Source organism: Desmodus rotundus, chromosome 2, assembly GCF_022682495.2.
Source record: "Desmodus rotundus isolate HL8 chromosome 2, HLdesRot8A.1, whole genome shotgun sequence".
NCBI classification, from domain to species: Eukaryota; Metazoa; Chordata; class Mammalia; order Chiroptera; family Phyllostomidae; genus Desmodus; species Desmodus rotundus.
The window spans coordinates 91,435,099-91,457,701 of NC_071388.1; the positions used below are offsets into that span (position 1 = coordinate 91,435,099).

The window sequence follows — 22,603 nt, forward strand, 5'->3', positions numbered from 1 at the left end:
TACTGTTCTGTAACCATACATCCAGCATCTGTATTAGTCTTAGACCTGTAGTAAAATGGAATCAGTGCTCACCGTCAGTCCTTTGGCTACAATTTCTCCATTTGCTTTGTGGTTGACTAAGTTTTTGGAAGTTTCTTCAAGAGAAGGCTTTGGAAACTACCGTATTTTGCCATGTGCCCCCATGTATAGTGTGCACCCACTTTTTGGCCCAAACTTTCAGGAAAAATATCTTTTGTTTTAATTTTTTTATTCAACTTTTTATTTATTTATATTTAGAAACAAAACCAATTATTGTATTCTGGGGTGTTACTTTGTATACAGATATTGTTATTGCTTCCTAGGGTTACACTTTTAATGCCTAAGCATAAATAAAAGAATTAAAAACATTTATGTACGGAATTGGTACTACCCATGTACAATGTGTATACTTACTTTTCCCTCAAAAATTTGGGCAACAAAATACTCATTATACACATTAAAATATGGTGTAGTCCCTGAATTCTTATTTATTTTATAAATTTGGGTTTTTTTCTATTGCCTTTAAATTTTTAAGAATCATTTGGCTAAGTGTAAATTTTTTGAATCATATTTCTTTCCTTGAGACTTCTTCTTCTAGCATTGAATGCTAGGGAGAGATCTGAGGCGGGCCTCCTTTTTTTCCTTTAGTACGTGATATTTTGCCCAAAGGAATTTCTCTTTCATTTGAAAGCTTAAACTTTGTTATGATATATTCAGTACTGATTAGTTTTGATAAATATTTCCTGAATGTTGTCTTTTATCTATGAGTATGTTTTTTATTTTGGAAAATTTTTGAGAATGGTTTCTGAAACTTTTTCTTTTCCATTATAGTTATCTACTTCAAACCAGACATACTGGATCCGCTTTATCTGTTTCTATCTATATTATTTCCTCTCTAATTCTTCTTATTTAGCATTTTGTCCATAAGTTCACAAGATAACAGTGTTTATTTTTTATGTTGCTTCTAATGAAACCTTCATTTTCTTACAGCTTTTTGTTGAATTCTGCTGGTTCATGAAACATCTTTTCTGATCTTACTGTATGTTCCTTGAGATTTTGCTTTGTAGTAGGATGCATGAAGATTTTCTTTTATCAGTTCATTGCAGTCACAGTTTTCCTGTTCCTTTGCCGGTATTGTATTTTTGCTGTTCTATTTCCTTCTTACAGTTGGTTGGTTTGTTTGGTTGGTTGGTTCTTATACTGATGTTATTAATGCGTTATTCATCTTCTTTTATAGAATTTTTTTTTAAGATTTTATTTATTTATTCTTAGAAGGGAAGGGAGGAGAAAGAGGGGTAAAGAAATATCCATCACCTGCCTCTTGCACATACCCTGACCAGGGACTGGGCCTGCAACCTAGGCATGTGTTCTGACCGGGAATCAAAACGGTAGCCTTTCGCTTTGTGGGACAACTCTCAACCGAGCTACAATGGTCAGGGCCTAGTTTTTATCTTTGCAGGAGTTGGGAGGGGGTAGCTTTTGCTATAGTCTATAGTAGCAGGAATTCTTCATGATAATCTGTGAAGTTCATTATTGCATGGAATTGTGTAAGTAAGATACTTTTCATTTTCCCTCTCCTGTCAAAATTTGCAGCTGTAAGGTCACTTACAATTATTTCTTTCTATTCCAACCTGCCTCGCACCCACTTACTGGAAAGTAGAAGTGCCTACCTATGTTTCATTTGTCCCCATCTTCCTGCTCTCCTTGATGCCATACGGGCAGAGGTGTCCAACCTTTTGGCATCTCAGAGCCACACATTAAATACATTGTGACACATAATCACAAAAAAATCTCAATGTTTTGAGTAAATTTACGATTCTGTGTTGTGCCTCATTCATAGCCATCTTGGGCCACTTTGGGCCCGTAGCCCTCAGGTTGGACACCCCTGCTGGGTTCAAGGAACTCCTGCCACTACCCCTGAACTCCTTTAGCACTGTCCCAAACAAAGGGTTCCTGGTTTTGCCCCTGAGGAGGTGTTTGCAGAAGCTTAATCTTAGATATGCAGCCTCAGGTGAATTTTTTGTGTCTTCCCACACCCTTGTTTGTTTTTTACCTCATTTAGGTGGCTTTTCTCATTATTTTGTTGTGGAGTTAAATATGACCCCTAGTTTTTGATGATGGAGAGTTTGTGTTTCTCTGTTTTTTGTTGTCCTTGTTTAGTGGTGTCCTTGTTTACTTTTATGAGAAAAAAGAGAAAGTAACATTTATCTATTATTTTAAGACAGTAAGTCTGTAAATGACTACATAGTGTCCGTTTGGATGGATATATCATACTCTATTTAACTGCCATCCTTTTGGTGGATTCTTGGATTATTGGTAGTTTTTTTTGGGGGGGGGGTTGTTGGTTTGTTTAGTTTTGGTTGTGTTTTGTTTTGGGGGGGTTGCTATAACAAAGTACACATTGCTAAAACATTTTTTTTATTTTTATAAGATTTTCTTCAGCCAAATTGACGACAGTGTCGGGAAACAAGATCTTAAATGGTCTCACTAAAACATTCTTACACAGTATTTCTTGCGCTTTTTCTTCACATGTTTGGTGTGTACAATTTTGATACATTTTTGTAAGGTTAGTTCCTAGGAGCAAAACTGCTAAAAGTACAACTGTTAATGCAGATTTTAGATTCTGAGAGCCCTTCAAAAGGAATAACAATGGACAAGAGGTCTGTTTCTCCACATCTCCCCCAATGCTGGTTTTTTCCAATGCTTTCATGTGAAACTTATTGAACCCATAGAAGAGTTGAAAGAATGTTATTACAAACACCCACGTACCTAGCACCTAGATTTGACAATTAACATATTACTATCCCTGCTTTATTTGATGCCTGCTTAGTCTTTTTTTTCTTAACGGTGAGTTATCGTCATTCCTATGTATATTAGTCATTTGAAAACTGCCTTCTATCTATTTACCTTTTGAAAAGTAGTTGTTTTTCATACTGATTTGTATGAAATAAGCCTTTTTTATCTGTCATGAGTTGCAGATGTTTTCCCAGTTTGTTCATCTTTTGAGTTCGTCTGAGTTTTTTTGTGTTCCCCCTTGTAGGCGCTGATCTGTATTTAGGTCTATGAACTTCTTTGAGGTTTACTTACGCATACCTGTCTCTTCTACAAAGTCTTTTTAATACATACACTCAAGTATTAGTAATGTCATCACAGAAACTTAAAAACATAGCCATGCTTGTATAAGAGAGGATCTGATTGTATCATCAGATTGAAATATGTAATAATTACTGTGTTTTTAAAGTAATACTTCTTAAAGACTTTGTTCATGGAACCAGTTTTTGAAGCCTCAGAAAAGTAATACTTCTTAAAGACTTTGTTCATGGAACCAGTTTTTGAAGCCTCAGAAATCAGTATTTTTTATTCTGAAATAAGTATTACAATAAATAGTTAAGTGCTGAATTTTCCAGCACCTGTTTTGTTTTACCTAATATAAGCCTCTGTTTCTTTACTAGTAAAATAAAGGAATTAGAGACATAGATTTTGAGACTCTTACAGTGTAGCAACAACTATATATTTCTAATATCTTAAAGTTGCACAGTTCTTTGTACTTTTCAGAGGGCATTTATGTGTATCATTTAATCCAGTGTGTACAGGCAGATAGGGTAAGAGGTTTTTTTATTTTAATTTATTAAGAAACCACACTGGGAACTGAAGTCACTTTGCTAGGATTAATGACAGAACAGGAACTGGAATCCAGGACTTGTTTCTGTATATTAGGTACTTCTAAGTGGTTTACAGCAACTATCCCCAACCTTTTTGGCACCAGGGATCAGTTTCATGGAAGACGATTTTTCCACAGATATAGGGGAGGGGAATGGGGGGCGGGGAGACAGGAGTTCGAGGGTGTCCACAGACAAAGGAGGGAGGTTGGGGACCCCTGGTTTACAGGGCAGGACCTGATCTCCATAGCAGAATCACTGAATAATTAAGACATCATCCATGTTAATAACATAAGCTACTTTTGAAAAATAACCAAACAAGCTAATTAGTTAAGGGTTTTGTGTGCATAAGTGTGTAATATACAGACAAAAGCTATATTGGAAATTACTTTTGAACTTAATTATATTAATAGGGATAAGAATAGAGAAAACAGCCTTTTTCTACTTTTTAAAATGTATATTAAGGTAGACGAGGCTATGGCAACAAATAAACCCAAATATAATTACTCAATATAATAGATGTCTATTTAAAATGGTCAGGAGACACTTCACGCTATCATTCTCAGGGACCTGGGCTGAAAAGAACTCTTTCATTTCAGCACATGACTTCCAGAGCTCCTGGGAGCTCTCTCAGTAAGCCAGACAGAAGAAGGAAGTGTGGCTTGCCTGGCAGTGGAACACGTTACTTTGACTTACATTCCATTAGCTAGAGGTCAGTTACATGGTGATGTCTAAATACAAATGAGGCTAGGAAATATCATTCAGCTGGGTGCTCAAAAGAACAGATTTTGGTGAAAGAGCATTCTATCTCATGTAGTTACTGCTTTAAAGTTTTCTCAAGCATAAAAATGTCAGGATTATACATTATAGTATTATTACTTATAATTTTCTTCCCAATTTAGGAATTACACTGTCAGAATATTTCCGTGACATGGGTTATAACGTCAGTATGATGGCTGACTCTACCTCTAGATGGGCTGAGGCCCTTAGAGAAATTTCTGGTCGCTTAGCTGAAATGCCTGCAGGTAAGTCTTTGTATTACATATTATGTAAGCAAAACTGGTAGGTTTTGGAGGGCTGCCCTAGAACCTCTCTCTTTAAATTTTTTTCATTTTTCAGATAGTGGATATCCTGCATATCTTGGTGCCCGTCTGGCCTCTTTCTATGAACGAGCAGGCAGGGTGAAATGTCTTGGAAATCCTGAAAGAGAAGGGAGTGTCAGCATTGTAGGAGCGTAAGCACCTAAACATTTACTTTTCAAAGGAAAAAAGGGTCATTTATTTTAAAGAGAAAATATTTAGCTGCCTCTGAGGGCGGTGGTTCTTACCCAGGTTGCGCTCCAGAGTCATCCGTGGAGCTCTTTAGGTCATTCCTATGTGTTCTGGTTCCGTAAATGTAACTTGAGTGATTTATTATTACATTTAAGGCACAATATCCTGGGACAATTTTGAAAATTATATACATTGAAGGTAGGATTATATCATGATAAAAAACAATGTGCAGATTCATGATCACTACATAAAGCCATTCTTTGTTCTCAGAGCTTTTTCTTCCTTTCTGCTTCATGTATTTGATTAGAATAATGAAACTGGTAAATAATAAATACCTGTTTCATTTCTCATACTAGAGGGTGTTTAATTGTTATTATTATTTGTAAACTAGTACTGGCTTCTATTTAAGATTTCTACATAAGATTTTCTTACAAAGGTCGTTGCTGGTTATTTTTATTAAAAAAGCCATTTATGATAAAATTGACTTTCGTATATGTTATTTTTCATAAGCACTTCTCTTTTTTTTAATCTCTCTAATGACTGTTCTGTTCTTTTAAATTTAGAGTTTCACCACCTGGGGGTGATTTTTCTGACCCGGTTACATCTGCTACTCTTGGTATTGTTCAGGTACATCTATTCTAGTGTCCTCAACTTCTGAGCTCCCCCCGACCCGCACCCCCATGGGCTGTTCTAATGTTATCCAAATCATCATAAAGTATTTAATTTAGTCACTGAAGAGTAAGCAATGATATATTTTGTTTTAGTAACATTCTTATCACTGAGAGCCTTTAATGCTATCTGTTCTTTCTTAGCTCTTTACCTAGGATTTATTATAAACAATATCTACAAGTGGGAAATATATTCAGTGTAGCAAAGTTATATTGGTGTGAGTGGTACCACCCTTTAATTAGAGTAATCCTAGTTATAAAAACAAATGGGCCCAAAAATGTGTAATGGCAAAAACTCAATAGGGTTTTTTTCTCCTTGTGGTATGGTCCAAGGCATGGATGATCCTATCAGAGGGCAGCTCTTTTCCATTGAGTAGTAATTTATAGCTCCTTCTATCTTGTGACTCTACTGTCTTCCTAGCTTGGTAATCATCTGCATCTGGCTGGCATAGCTACTTTCTAAACCTTTGGCTCAGACCCAGTACTCCACTCATTCTGTTAGTCAAACCAGATGAAAGCAAAGCTGGAAAAATGGAGTTTCTGCCTAGGCAGCTGCTTCCCAGTGGCAAGGCTTGAATGTTAGCAGATAGCTAGCCAACTTAGCCATTAAAAGAAGCCTGAATGAAAAATGCATACAAATAGGGCTATAATAAAAAGAAAAAGTGGACATGTTCTTAAGTATATGTATTATTCATGTGGGAAAAGTAAAATATTTGCTACTGGTTTTGTCAGTATTGTATTAAAGGAAATGGCAGAGGCTAAGTTTACAATTCTCAAGGTCTTTAACATTGGCAAAAAAAATTGACTTTTAAATTATAGGGAAAGTGGGGAGCAAAGTTAGGGATATATAAAATACATGTGGCCCTGGCTGGTGTGGCTCAGTATGGATTGAATGCCGGCCTACAAATCAAAGGGTCACTGGTTCAATTCCCAGTCAGGGCACATGCCTGGGTTGCAGGCCAGGTCTCCAGTAGGGGGCACTCAAGAGGCAAAACCACACATTGATGTTTCTCTCCCTCCCTTCCCGTCTCCAAAAATAAATAAATAAAATATATAAAATAAAATAAAAGCATGTGAATGTTTGGCCTCAGAAAAGTAACTGTCAGGAATTACTGGATTGGCCATCTGTGATAGGGAACTGCATTTAATCAGAACATTTGGGGAGGTTGTTTGTTTTTTATTTATATATTTATTTTCAGAGAGAGTGGGGAGGGAGAAAGAGAGGGAGCAAAACATGGGTGTGGGAGAGAATCCACCAGTTGCCTCTCTCATGCCCCCAAATGGGGACCTGGCTCGTAACTCAAGCATGTGCCCTAACGGGGAATCAAACCAGCAGCTGAACATTTAGAGGTGTTTTAATCAAAGTGAAGTTTCCACTCTATCTCAGTAGGCATTTTGTGGTTCACCTGTGTATATTGTACCATAATAATCTTCAAAACAGTCAATCCGTTTTTCTTTTTGCTATCTGATTTGACACACTATTAAGGAAATTCAGATAAATTTTGAATTTGATTTGTAGATTCTGCCCATTCTGAAATTGAAAGGAATATGTTTTTTCAATTACAAGTTTTATTCTACTTCAATTATACTTGTATGCACTAAAAAGGTACAATATATGATCGGAAAATATGTAGAATTATATATTTAGGGCAAACAAATATAAGTCGGTAACTTTTTTTAAGAAAAATTATTGGGTTTTTTTGTTTTGTTTTATTTTTAAATCAGGTGTTCTGGGGCTTAGATAAGAAACTAGCTCAACGTAAGCATTTCCCCTCTGTCAACTGGCTAATCAGCTACAGCAAGTATATGCGTGCCTTGGATGAGTACTATGATAAACACTTCACAGAGTTTGTTCCTCTGAGGACCAAAGCTAAAGAGATTCTGCAGGAAGAAGAAGATCTGGCAGAAATTGTACAGCTTGTGGGAAAGGTGAGCTATAAAATCCCACTGGAGTGCTGTTAGGACAGATAGAACCTTGGATATGCCGATTCTGCCTAGCAACATGAACATTTATTAAATATTTTTAAAATAATAGAACTATAGATTATTCCTTTATCCAGCAGATATTTGAGAGACTACATGTATTGTGAAAGGCAAAAGGTGATTATTTTTATTTTCTATTGATGAGTACCAAATCATTGTGACACTTAGTGGCTTAAAAGTGTTTATTGCTCGTGGTTTTGGGTTTGAGGGGTTTAGTCGGGCATTCTTGTTTAGGATCTCCATGCAGTTGCAGTCATATGATGGCCTAGGCTAGAGTTATTTGAAAATTTCTTCCCTCACATACCTGGTGCCTGGGCTGGGATGGCTGGAACAGGTAGAGGTTGGCTGGGCATTTTGGTCTCTATGTGGCATGTCCACATGGTAGTTCAGTGCTATCAAAGTGAGTGTAAAGGAAGAAAGGAAGTGGAAACCATCAGCTTCTTAAGCCAGGGCCTCAGAACTAGTATAATATCACTTCTGTCTTATTCTTTTGGTCAGAGTAGTTATAGAGCTTGACCACATTCAAGGGGAAGGGCTTTTACTTCAAAATGGTCAATTAAAAGAAATAACTAAATAGGGCCTTTGTATTCTTTTCAATCATTTGCAGCACTTAACATGGTCCTGGTTTTATTGTACTTGAGAAATTTACTTCTTGATTTATTTTTATTCCTTTAAATAGAATGTACCTGTCTCCAACCAAATTAGAGGAGGTAGAGGTAGAATATGTTAAAATACATTTTTTTCAGGAACACTTAAGGCTAAGAAGGATTGAATTCTACCCACCGTGACCTCCCAGTTAGAAATCTATGCTCAGATGACCCTTTGAGGTTACTTTCGGTCACTGAACGTGTATGTGTGTGTGTGTGTGTGTATATGTACACCCCTTTTTTGTCCACAAGTATTTGTCACAAAAAGAAAAATACTGTATGATTCCATTTATATAAAGTATCTAAAGTAGTGAAATTCTTAGAAGAGGCTGGGAGGTGGACGGAAGAGGGAGTTACTGTTTAGTGGGTGTAGAGTTTCAGATTTGCAAGATGAAAAGTTATGAAAATCTGTTTCACAACAATGTGAATATACTGTACATTACTAAACTACACTTAAAAATGCTGAAGATGATATATTTTAATTTTTCTTACCACAATAAAAAAGAACAATCAAAAAGTAGTTATGAAATGAATTTATAAATGATAGGTGACTGTGTGTGGTTAGATAGCTTCTGCTTGCTTGTTGATTACAACCGTGGTCCCACATTGTGGAAGTAAATTTCTAAAATTACATGTTTTTTCTCTCTTTTAGGCTTCTCTAGCAGAAACAGATAAAATCACCCTGGAGGTAGCCAAACTTATCAAAGATGATTTCCTACAACAAAATGGATATACTCCTTATGATAGGTAACCTATCCCACTCTTCCTGTTTTTTCTTTTAATGTTTTGTTTTTCAGTTACAGTTGATGTACCATATTATATTAGCTTCAGATGTACAACCCAGTGATCAGACAGTTATATGACTTACAAAGTGATCACCTTGATAAGTCTAGTACCCGTCTAACGCCATACATAATTATTACAACATTATTGACTATATTTCCTATTGATTTACATCCCCGTGTCTATTCCATACTGTTAATTTGTATTTCTTAATCCCTTCACCTTTTCCACTCCACCCCTTCCCATCTGGCAACCTTTAAAATATTCTCTGTATCTATGAGTCTATATCTGGTCAGCTTCCTTAATTACTTTGTTTTTCAGTGAAATCATATGATATTTATCTTTCTCTGACTTACTTCACTCAGCACAATACCATCTAGGTTTTTCTTGTTATTGCAAATGGGAGGATTTCATTCTTTTTTTATGGCCAAGTCGTATTCCATTGTATGTGTTAACCACTTCCTGTTTGTCCACCCATCTGTTGATGGACATTTAGGTTGCTTCATTACTTGTATATCTTTTCAATTTAGTGTTTTGAGTTTCTTCTGAAAATAACCAAAAGTGGAATTGTTGGGTCCTTTGTTGTCTCTTGTTATTGCCTTTGGGTTTTACTGTGGTTTTTCTTAAAGATTTTATTTATTTATTTTTAGAGAGGGGAAGGGAGGGAGAAAAAGAGGGAGCAGAACATCAATGTGTGGTTGCCTCTCATACACCCGCTGCTGGGGACCTGGACCACAACCCAGGCATGTGTCCTGACTGGGAATCAAACTGGCCTTTGGTTTGCAGGCCAGCACTCAATCCACTGAGCCACACCAGCCAGGGCTAGCCTTTTGTTTTAAAGTCTATTTGTCTGTTAACAGTATTGCTATCCCAGCTTTTTTTTCCTCATTTTTATTTTCATGAAATATTTTTTCCATCTGTTTCCTTTCAGTGTGCTTGTGTCTTTCGATCTGAAGTGAGTCTCTTGTAAACAGCCTATGTAAGGATCTTGTTTTGTTATCCACTCAGCCACTGTGTGTCTTTTGGTTAGAGCATTTGATCCATTTGCATTTAAAGTATTTACTGATTGATATGTATTTATTGCCCTTTTATTATTTATATTTTTGAGCTTTTTTCTCTTAAAGAAGACCCTTTAACATTTCTTGTAATACTGGTTTGGTGGTAATGAGCTCCATTAGCTTTTCCTTGTCTGGGAAACTCTTACCTGTCCTTCGATTCTAAATGATAGCATTGCTGGGTAGAATAATTTTGGTTGTAGGTCGTTGCTTTTTATCACTTCGAATATTTTATGCCAGTCCTTTCTGGCCTGCAAAGTTTCTGTTGAGAACTCAGCTGACAGTCTTATGGGAGTTTCTTGAGAGTAACTGCTTTTTTGTTACTGCCTTTAAGATTCTCTCTGACTTTAACCTTTGGCATTTTAATTATGATGTGTCTTGGTGTGGGCCTCTTTGTGTTCATCTTGTTTGGGACTCGCTGCTTCCTGGACTTGTATGTTTATATCTTTCGCCAGGTTCAGGAAGTTTTCTGTCATTATTTTTTTAAATAGCTTTCCAATTCCTCACTCCCTCTCTTCTTTTGACACCCCCATGATGTGAATGTTGGTATGCTTAAAGTTGCCCCAGAGGCTCCTTAAACTATCCTCAATTTTTTGGATTCTTTTTTCTTTTTGGATGTTTTCTGCTTTCTGCTTTCCTAATCACTGATTTGATCCTTTGCTTCATGTGCTCTATTGATTCCCTGTTGTAATGTATTCTTCATTTCAGTTAGTGTATTCTTCATTTCTTACTGGCTCTTTCTTATATTTTCTATCTCCATTTTTATGTTTTGTGTGTGTGTGTTTTTGGTTTTTTTTTTTTATCTCTTTGTTGAAGTTGTAAGTTCATTGATCATCCTTATAACCAATGTTTGAGCTCTGCATCTGGTAGATCATGTGGTAAATTGCTTGTCTCCATTTTGTTTAGTTTTTTTCCTGAAGTTTAGTTCTTTTCTTTGATATGGGACATGTTTCATTGTCTCCTCATTTTGGCTGCCTCCCTGTGTTTGTTTCTCTGTATTAGATAGAGCTGCTACATCTTCCAGTCTGGTAGAATGGCCCTATGTAGTAGGTGTCCAGTGGGCCCAGTGATGCAGCCTTCTCATTCACCCAAGCTGTGCACTTCGGGTGCACCCCCTTTGCGGACAGTGTGCACCCTTCTGTTGTAGTTGAGCCTTGATTACAGAGAGATTTACCCCCAGGCCTATTGTCCATGAGGACTAGCTGTGATTACAACAGAGGAGCTACTGCAGGGAATGATGCCATGGAGCAGAAATCACTTCAGCAGGTCACTGGCCCACAATGAGTTTGCCCCTTGAGTGTGTAGCTCATGGAGGTGATTGGCTGGTGCTCCAGTGTAGTCTGAAGCAGTTCACTGGGTGTGCTGGCTCTGGGGCCTCCTGGCAGATGCAGGCTAAGCTGTCAGCTGCTGCCTGTTCCCTGACCGAGGCTACCCGGCTGGAGCTACAAAGTGATCTGCAGGTGGCTTCTACATGTGCTGGGCTGGGAGATGCCAGGGAGAGGCCAAGCTAGGAATGGAGACCAGCTGCTGCTAATGCCAGGCCTGGGGACCACTTAGGAGTATGGACAGGCCCAAGCTAGAGACTGCTTTTTGGGGGTTTATGAACTTTTGAGAGATCTTGCTAAGATTGCAACGTGAGCCAAGGCCATTTTTTATGGAAAAGCCACTGGAAGCAGCTGGGTAGGCCAGCAAGTTGGGTGGGGTAAGGTCTTAGGGAATCCACCAAGTCAAGTGAACATGTAAGCCAGGTGGATAGAGACTCAATTTTGGCACCCACCTGCTGGCTTTTTGGGGAAAGGACTCAGCAGAGGCTCAATGGCCATTGCCAGCACTTCTGTCTGGGAGAAAGCTGCCCCTCCAGCCCTCACCCTGAATCCAGACAATTCAGTTCCTTCCTGTATGTCCCGGGCACCTTTCAAGCCGTTGCCCTAGTGCTGGAGCTCAGAGCAAGTGAACCTGAGTAAGTCTGTGTGGGCCCTTTAAGAGGAATGTCTGGGATTCTAGGAAACCTCTGTCTCACTGAGCTAGAATCCCTGCTGATTTTCATAGCCAGCAGCTATGGGAACTTCCCTTTTCAGCACTGGAACCCTTGCCCTGGGTGTCCTGGTGTGGGACTGGGACCCCTTGCTCCTCCGGGAGGCCTTCCACAGCAGAGAATTCCCTGTAATTTTTTATCGCACACAATATGGGTATATATGTCCCTCCCACCCATCTCTACAGGGCTTCGTTAGATCCTTAGTTGTAGGACTTCCATTCAGCTAGATTTCAGGCGGTTCTGAATAAGTGTTGTTCTGTAGTTTAGTTGTTACTGTGATGTGGTCATGGCAGGATGTAAGTACCACATTTACCTACTCCACCATCTTAACTGGAAATACTGTCATCCTTTTTTACTTGAGAATTTTCTATCAAGTTTTGAAGAAGGAACCACCTACATTAAAAAACATTTTTATTTTTATAGCAGATATGTCACAATGTAATATGTCCTCTTGTAGTATGTCCTCTTGTCTTCTCCAGCTATGACAAATAAGCAAAAAAACTCATCCAACCATCTTTAATTAGATTAGATTGTGGCTTAGTGTGCAGGGCCTGGGTGGGGAATCATCACCTCCTTCAGGAACTTTTCTCACTACATCTCAGCACTGCCCTTGCCTCTTCTACTCTTCATAAATTACATTTTACTTTCCTGCCTTATTTCACACAAGTCTATTGTTTATCTTTCTACCAAAGTTCCTGATATGTGATGTGCCCTTCAGCCCCTGCTACTCCTGCTCAGTGCTTGCTTTTTCAATTTTTGCGTCTGCTATTAACATGGCTTCTTAAGTGTTTCCATTTCTTTGGTAATTTGGCCCATTCCCTACAGGCTGGCTTCCCCACCCCAAGTCATATTTGGCTTTATATAAGACTGAAGAGGAAACTAAACAAATAGAAGGATTTCCAAAATGTAGGACAAGCAGAAAATACGACAATATAATCAGTAAGCCTCAAAAATCTATATTGGAAACTTAAGAAGCTCCAGCAACTATCCAAACATAACTCAACTAGGGGAACGTTCTTTGGAAAAAGTGTGACAAGACTGTGTATGAAACTGTGTATGCAAATATGTTTAAATGCATCAGAAAGTTGGCAAGAAGGTGGATGAATTCAGTTGAATATTTGCTTGACAGTCTTCATTATTAAAAGATGTGTAGATGAAAATGAACTGAATGTAGAAGAAAATGAACTCAATGTAGAAAAAGGGCTTCCTGTTAACTTTCGGAAATTGCTATTCCCTGTTCTCTTATTCATTATATCTTACCCTGCTATCACAAGGGAGTCTTTACAACTCAGTTATCCATATCCGACTGTTTGGGTTACTCCTTTAACATCATGTACAACCTCAGAGAAATTAGATTATAACAGTGCTGTTTAATTGTTCCTGAAAAGTAAATATCACCCTGTTTTTTTTCAGTCCAGTTATTGAAACAATTCTTTTTTTTTTTAATTATTTTGTTGTTCAATTACAGTTGTCTTCATTTTTTACCCCCTCCCCCTCAACCCATCACCCTGAATATTAAAAAAAGAATATATTTCTCCATCTACCATCCATTCCATATTCTTAGACATCTTACTTCTAAAACTGGTCTTTTCCACTGTTTTTTTTCATTCCTTATATATCATCCAAAAAATAAAAGTAGTCTTCATATTTAAATAGAAGCTAATACTCTCATATTTTACAAAGTTTTATGTAAAGCATGAACCTGCTTTGGATTTTGTTTTTGTTCATTATTTTGGCATTTTTAACCCTAGGTTCTGCCCATTCTACAAGACAGTAGGGATGCTGTCCAACATGATTGCGTTTTATGATATGGCTCGCAGAGCTGTTGAAACCACTGCCCAGAGTGACAATAAAATCACATGGTCCATTATCCGTGAGCACATGGGGGAGATCCTCTATAAACTTTCCTCCATGAAATTTAAGGTATAGTAATTTCTGCTGTAACTTACTTTAGTGGGAAATGTTTCTTTTTCATTTTTTATCTATTTGAGTCCTGAACCTGGAGTATGAAACGTACAGTTATCATTTTCACACATGTTCAGGTTATGTAAAACCAGGACAGATCTCAAAGTTATGTTCAAATAGGAATTCTAGTGATAAAAGTGATAGTGTCATGTCTAAAATAAATGCTGATATGTTTTCCTTTTTGTCTTAAATGCCAGGCAGTTTAACGCTAAAATCATTGCTGAACAGCAGTTACTTTACCTCAGCTGCCTGTTAATGTCCAAACCCTATGCTCATCTGAAATGACTTCTGCTGTTTACTTCTTTTTAGTGTCCTATTACATAATATTTTTAACTTTTAAAAGGACTGTAATTCTTCTGAAAGTCCACTGACATAAATAGATAATTAAATGAAATTATCAGTAGAAACTCAAATGTGTAAGTTTGTTTTTAAATATTTTATCAGTTGAAATATGTATTATATATTATGAATTATATAATAAATGTGTTTATTTTATATATTAAGTCATAATATCCAAGTATATGTACTAATTACCTATGAGAAATTGAGAATGATTATGTGAATGTGTGTTGCATATTTATCACTCTGTCACTATATATATGGTTGGCTGCACTACAGGTTGAAAGTAAACCTGTACAATAGATACATCACTGTATCAAGAATTTTTAAATAATCATACCCTTGAGTTCTGTCATTCTACTTCAAAGCATACAGTCCAAGGTAATAATCATATTTTCATATGGAGATACAGATATAGATTCAGGTGTGTGTGTGTATGTGTGTGGTTGTTTATCACACTTCTTAAACATCCCCCAAGAGTGAACAGTACAACATGGCACCTGTACATGGCATATGTACAACATGTACATATGACAAGAATATTATGAAGGCATTAACATCTTTTTTTCAAAGTATTAAAAAGACATAGGGAGGGAGAACCAAGATGGCGGCGTAGGTGGACACACTGCGCCTCCTCGCACAACCAGAACTGACGGAAAATCCAATGGCAAGGAAGTCCGACACCAAGTAAATAAAAAATAAACATTCATCCAGACCGGTAGGAGGGGCAGAGATGGGCAGCCGGGGCGGAGAGGACTCGAGTTGCCGTGGCGGGACTGAGACTGGCGGAGTGTGGGACGAAAGGGGCAGGCAGTCTGACCACTAGCAGACCCTGCGGCCCCACATTTGCGCAGATAAACCGAGAGGGCCGGACTCACAGTGGTGGAGAACGGGGCAGGCAGAGCTCGGGTAGCACCCCATGGCCACACATTTGCGCACAGATAAACCAGACAAACAGCCGGGAGCAAAGCAGTCCCTGTAACCCAGGGCTCCAGCGCAGGGGAAATAAAGTCTCAAACCTCTGATTGAAAACGCCCGTGGGGGTTGGGGCGGCAGCAGGAGAGACTCCCAGCCTCACAGGAGAGGTCGTTGGAGAGACCCACAGGGGCCTAGAGTGTGCACAAGCCCACCTACTCGGGAACCAGCACCAGAGGGGCCCAATTTGATTGTGGGAAGCAGAGGGAGTGGCTGAAACCCAGTGGAGAGTGGAGCAGACGCCATTGCTCCCTTTCGGCCCCTCCCCCACGTACAGTGTCACAGCGCAGCAACCAGCGTTACCCCGCCCCGTGAACACCTAAAGCTCCGCCCCTTAAAGTAACAGACGCGCCAAGACAAAAAAAAAATGGCCCAAATGACAGAACACTTCAAAGCTCCAGAAAAAATACAACTAAGTGAGGAAGAGATAGCCAACCTATCGGATGCACAGTTCAAAACACTGGTTATTAAGACGCTCACAGAATTGGTTGAATTTGTTCGAAAAGCAGATGAAAAAATGAAGCCTATGCCAACAGAAACAAAGGAAAATATACAGGGAACCAATAGTGATGGGAAGGAAACTGGGATTCAAATCAATGGTGTGGACCAGAAGGAAGAAAGAAACATCCAAGCAGAAAAGAATGAAGAAACAAGAATTCGGAAAAATGAGGAGAGGCTTAGGAACCTCCAGGACATCTTGAAACGTTCCAACATCCGAATTATAGGGGTGCCAGAAGGAGAAGAGGAAGAATAAAAAATTGAAAACTTATTTGAACAAATAATGAAGGAGAACTTCCCCAGTCTGGCAAAGGAAATAGACATCCAGGAAGTCCAGGAAGCCCAGAGAGTCCCAAAGAAGCTGGACCCAAGGAGGAACACACCAAGGCACATCATAATTACATTACCCAAGATTGAACAGAAGGAGAGAATCTTAGAAGCAGCAAGAAAAAAGGAGACAGTTACCTACAAAGGGGTTCCCATAAGACTGTCCGCTGATTTCTCCAAAGAGACCTTACAGGCAAGAAGTGACTGGCAAGAAGTATTCCAAGTCCTGAAAGGCAAGGACCTACATCCAAGATTACTGTATCCAGCAAAGCTATCATTTAGAATGGAAGGGAAGATAAAGTGCTTCTCAGATAAGGTCAAGTTCAAGGAGTTCATCATCACCAAGCCCTTATTATATGAAATGTTAAAGGGACTTACCTAAAAAAAAGAAGATAAAAAATAGGAACAGTAAGAATGATAGCAAACTCACAGTTATTAACAACCACACCTAAAACCAAAACAAAAGCAAACTAAGCAAACAACTAGAACAGAAACCAGAACCACAGAAATGGAGATCACATGGAAGGTTATCAATAGGGGAGTGGGAGGGGGAGAGGGGGGAAAGGTACAGAGAATAAATAGCATAAATGATAGGTGGAAAATAGACAGGGGGAGGGTAAGAATAGTGTAGGAAATGTAGAAGCCAAAGAACTTATAACTATGACCCATGGACATGAACTATAGGGGGGGAATGTGGGAGGGAGGGCGTGGGCAGGATGGAGTTGACTGAAGGGGGAAAAGGGACAACTGCAATAGCATAATCAATAAATATATCAAAAAAAAAAGACATGGGGAAATGCTTATGGTATAATGAGGGAAAAAGGTTGCAAAGAAATTCTGTATGTAATTGATGCAAATTTCATTTTTAAAAATTGAATATAGGAACAGGATAAAAATACATGTAATAATAGTGATGTGGTATTGTGATTAAAGATGGTAACTGTTTTCTATTTACATGCACATGATATAAAATTAACATCAGAGTTGCTTTTTAATGTCATTAAATTTTTTCTATAGCATTATTTTGTTGCTGGAGAGTAATATTTTCTTATTCTTAGGCACTTAGGAAATTTCTGGTTGGTGGTATGAACAATTTTATTCTTGTAGTTAGTTTTGTGAATTTTCCTAGTATACATTCCCAGAAGTGGAATGATTGTGAGCCCTAACATTTTGAAGTCTTTTTTATACCTGTTACTCATTTAAGTTGCTTTCCATAAGGATTTTAAATGTAGTGCATTTTAAGATTATTTGAGAAATTTTACTTCCCTGTATCAGTGTGACACTATCAGATGTGGAATAGTAAATTCTAATCATACTTCTACACATGCAGTGAAATGCATCTAATATGTGATGCCATATAATTTCCCAATATTTTGCATACTGTTGAGCATAAATCCATTGGTCATTGAATACAGTTAGCAGGCAAAATACAATAGTGAAATATTTTTTCTTCTTTTTGTTTAGTTGGGGTATTATTCCATTTATACATTTCTACCCTTAAAGGAAAAAAGGGAAATAAGGATAATTTTCACTCTTGGCCTGTTGCTTACCAGTGTACCTCAATTAACCTAGTACTCAAAATATATTAAATATAAGTAACTTACTTTACATGTTCTGAAAGTTATTTTCCAAAGGTAAATTGAATTCTGTAATGTTTTTTCTTTAGGATCCAGTGAAAGATGGTGAGGCAAAGGTCAAGGCCGACTATGCACAACTTCTTGAAGATATGCAGAATGCATTCCGTAGCCTTGAAGATTAGAACTGTGATTCTTTCCCCCTTTTCCTCAGCAAGCTCTCATATATGTATATTTTCCTAAATTTCCCATCTCAAATCCTTTGCTTCTTTATTGTGTGGCTTTGAGACTAGTGCCTATGTGTGTTATCATTCGTTTCCCTGTTTATTTGGTAGGTCTTACATAAAACGAACATTCCTTTGTTCCGGTGTTTGAAGGACCTCCTGATCTTTTCTCTGAAGTGGTAAATGTAGTAAATATGATATACACTAACTACACTGCTGTAAATTTGTATGCAGGGTGACGTCCCTCCTTGTCCTAGGTTCACCCTTTCTTAGTCTCCATTAAATTGTAAACGGGACTATTGCATGTGTTCTCTTTGCAATGGATTTGGGATGAAAGGCCAGATTTCTAAACATTTTGATAGGTACTTTGTGAAATGACTTGATATCTATCTACATGGCAAGATTATTTGCAACTTAGCATTTTGCTAAGTATCTACTTTCCTCCAGGACATAATTTGCTTTTAAAAAAACATGAATGAATGAACGTTCCAATTAAGCACTGCTTCCCTAGTATAAATAAGGAATATTTATGGGAAACTGTTGGGAACTCTGTTTTGAAAATAGGCATTTGTGGGGCTCAGTACAATACACGAATCAGTACCCTTTAAAACAGTGGAAAAGGAGCCACAGGCCATATTTAGATTAACATCATTTTGTTAAACCTTACTTTGTTCACCAGGAAAAATGCAGTATCAAGGACCATTCTGCATTACTAGGAAATTCTTTTTTAAATTACGTTTAGAACAAACACTGAGAGATTGATCGACATTGTACCCTCTTTGTTTTTCTCAAACATCTTAGAAGCCTAAGCTTCTAAGAATCATGTGGCAGTCTGATAGCTGTAAAATGTCACAAAGGAGATATTTAGTAGTAGGCTGTTTGCACATTTTTAAGGACCAGCTGGGCTATAGTGATTCTTGGGACCAGAGTAGCATTATGCTTTTACAAGATAATGACATGTCACATGTTTGTATATTTGTTTGCTTACCAAATTTTGAACAACCACTTTACCAATTATAGAAAATAATACTTTCATTCTTGTGGGTTTTGATTCATTGTCTCAAAAAAGTTCTCAGAATACTGTAGCCATAGCAGCATAATGGTTTCCATTCGGTTTAATAGGGATGAAATTAATTGTGGTATCTGCTGATAGCAGAATCTGGGTCATGTGAGAAAAAGATCATTTTGTCCTGTCTTTTAAGTTTATGTTTTAAACTAATACTTTCTGGTTCTATATTGTACAATAAGGCACACCACAGAACAGCTGTGAGAGCAACGGTTTCCTGTTAATCTCTTTTCTGAACAATACGGGCTGGCGGCATCGTGTCCTCTTTGGGAGGAGGAGAGGGCATGCAAGCATGCCAGCAGTCTCAAATACCCAAATGTGGAGCATAAAGAAAGTACTTATTTTATGCCTTAATATGTTGTTTAAATTTTTAGGGAATTTATTTCTTTTGGTTTGTTAAGGAAAGATGAGGTCAATATCCAGCTATAGTTTGTTTAAATCCTTGCATATTGCATGTTCGTGCAGTGGCCTGCTCCTCGGGAGAGATATTCTTCCATACTTTTTGTAACCTTTCAGAACACTGGAAGATACAAATTTTGCAATGATTTGTAGAGATGTGGATTTAGTGATGCTGCTTAATCAGTTTTCTTCCAATGTGGCCTCCTACCCAGAGGCCCTAAGATCAGTGGATATTAAAAGAATTTCAAAAACTTTCTATTTCTACCTTAAACTTACCCACAAACTAGGATTGTGATGGTAATGAATGATATAATGAAGAAAGGTTGAATAGTTTGGTTTTTTGTAGTTCTGAATTAGCAGTATACATTTTTACTCCTTTTTTGGAATGTTGATGTGTGGATGTGAAAATACTAGAGAAACTATGCTCAGATGTACATTTTAAGTGCCCCTTCACCTAAATGTTGTAGAATTTCAGACTGGTCACTGCTCATATTTCTTTAGTAAGAATGTGTTAAAATCGCAACAGTCTTTTTTAAATGATGCAGATCTGTATTTATTATTGTGCTATACCTGGTCCTAAGTGAAGCCAGTTAAACAAGTTTCATATGTATTTTTCCAGTGTTAAGTCTCACACATTGTACCCTTTGGAAATTTCCTTCCATCCTAAAAAAAAAAATGAATAGAAGAGATCATATGTATGTGTGTGTGTAGCCTTCCTATCCTAGAAATTTCACTCTTATTTATGTGAAAAGTTGTGTATAATTATTAAAATCTATGAAAGAATAAAATGTGGATTTAAATTAACATTATTTTGTTTGTGTGTGTATGTACGTGTCATGATCTCTTAGAAAACATGCCACTTTGTTGTATTTTGACTTGATGTTTTCAGTATGATTTTCAAATTTTTTATTTCTCCCTTTCTTTACAGATTGTTACTTAAGACCATGAATTGAATTGGGGCCCTCACTATAGACTGCCCAAAGTTCTATAATCATATACACTGTGATTTGGAAATATAGTATAGTACACAGGCCATTCTGAACATTGTTTTAAATTGAAGAAGTAAATGGTTTGTAAAAATACACATAAAATAAAGGATATCAGTGGTACTCACTTCTGTTTTTGGTAAATGAACAAAGGCCTTGTAATTCATAATTTTGTAAGCCAAAGTATTTAAGATCAATGTAGCAACATGTTACTTGGGACATATATTTTTTTTCCTTACATGTATTTTTCAACAATTCTCAAGGAAGTAAAGAAGCAGTGTGGAGTGAACAACTCTATTACTATTGAAGGCCAAGTTTATGTAGAGAAATATTTTAAAATTCATGAGAAAACTTATTATAGAATGTTTGGGTAATTTTTAGTCCATTTGGTAATATCCTAATACCTTCTTAGTTTTAAGGTATTGCTGCAACATAAGCACAAAGAAGGGCACCCACTTCCTCAGGTGTGGTGTGATAAAATGCTGCTGGAGATGTTCTAAGGGCCACCTGGTCCTTTCATTCCCCCAGGTGTTGACTCAGACGGAAGTACCATATTTGCCGTGTATAATGTGCATCCATGTTTTTGGCCCAAACTTTCAGGAAAAATATCTTCTGTTCTAATTTGTTAATTCAATTTTTTATTTATTTACATTTAGACACTTGTTTTTTGTATTATAAAGGAATTTTAGCAATTTTTTAACATGATACAAGAAATTTTATGTAACAAGTAATTACAAAACACAAGAACAGATACAAGGTATTTCAGGTACCACCCATGTACAATGTACATCCTTACTTTTCCTTCAAAAATTTGGGCAAAAACATACACATTATACATGGCAAAACATGGTATTTGAAGGCAGGCAGTTTATTTGGGAGGTGATTATTGGAAACACCAGTAGGGTAGTAGAAAATTGAGACAGCATTGGAGGAAGCCAATAAAAGTTCATTATTGTGCAAGTCAATACTTTGGACTATTGAGTACAGTCTTGCCATGGTGGTCTAGGAGTGAGTGAAGCATATGCCCTCAGTTATCCCACTTCGGATGCAAGGGAGCTAGAGTACTTCCATCAGTCATTGATGGCCAGCACCTGTCGATCATCTATGGAAAGCTGTTCCCACAAAGACTCAAGAGTCAAGGCCCAGCATGTGCACATAAGTAGATCAGGCACTGATGGCCACAGAAAACCCTCTGCAACTGGGTGCAAACCTGTGTGCATTTGAAATGGTAGTAACAGCCAAGGAGATTTATGTAGGGCACTACTAGCAACTGCTTCCGGCTCCTTAACAAGTAAGGGTAGGGGAGATGACATCACTCAGTAAGTGACTGAAAAGCTATTATTCTGCAAAATAAGGAAGCACCATATAAAAGGAACTGGACACTGAGAAGACTTTTTAAAAGATTTTATTTATTTTTAGAGAGAGGGGAAAGGAGGGAGAGAAAAATCAGTGTGAAAGAGAAACATGGATTGGGTGCCTCTCCCAGGCCCACAACCCAGGCATGTGCCCTGACCAGGAACCAAACCAGCCAACATTTGGTCTACAGGCAGTGTCAATCCACTGAGCCAAACCACCAGGGCTGAAAAGACGCTTTTTTTTTTTTTTTTTAATAGAATCTCTCTTCTCTTTTAAGAGCAAAGAGTACACACACCAACTACGGTTCTAAATAGGCAGATGAGGGGTTTAATGATCCTGAAAGTAAAGCACCTTCTTAGATTAATGGGATTTTGATCATTTATTCTAACCTGTCTCCTAAATACAGAACAGGAAGGTGAAGTCTAAAGAGATTTGCCCAGTGTCACACAGCAACCTGATACAAGAATGCAGGCCTTCTGATTGCTAGTGTCTCTGCACTAAATCTTTTGTACATCTCTTCCTTGTGCATGTATTTATCATTCAGAACCAAGAAGTTGGGTTGAATAAATGTGAGATAGGTAAAGTAACCAGAAGAAAAGTGGGGAGAAAAGACTGGCTAGACAAGATAGTCGTGGGCAGTATGATGATGACACTGTAAGATGGAAAGTGTGACTGAGAAACAGTCTGAGCCAGAGTGTAGGAAGCTGAGTCTAGAATAAATAGCCATTTTTAAATCAAAATTATATGGAAGTGAGGAGGAACAAGAATATAATCA

The 22,603-nt window shown here is 37.7% G+C and overlaps 1 protein-coding gene across 1 annotated transcript in view; it reads left to right on the forward strand.

Moving 5' to 3' along the window:
* ATP6V1A (ATPase H+ transporting V1 subunit A) overlaps positions 1–20,290 on the forward strand; it is a 59,932-nt gene extending 39,642 nt beyond the window's left edge. The window contains 7 exon segments of the mRNA XM_071220621.1: positions 4,580–4,702; positions 4,797–4,911; positions 5,512–5,575; positions 7,342–7,545; positions 8,899–8,993; positions 13,871–14,042; positions 17,890–20,290. Of these exon segments, the coding sequence (XP_071076722.1) occupies positions 4,580–4,702; positions 4,797–4,911; positions 5,512–5,575; positions 7,342–7,545; positions 8,899–8,993; positions 13,871–14,042; positions 17,890–17,982 (866 nt within the window). The 3' untranslated portion in view covers positions 17,983–20,290.
* The last annotated feature ends 2,313 nt before the right edge of the window (positions 20,291–22,603 follow it).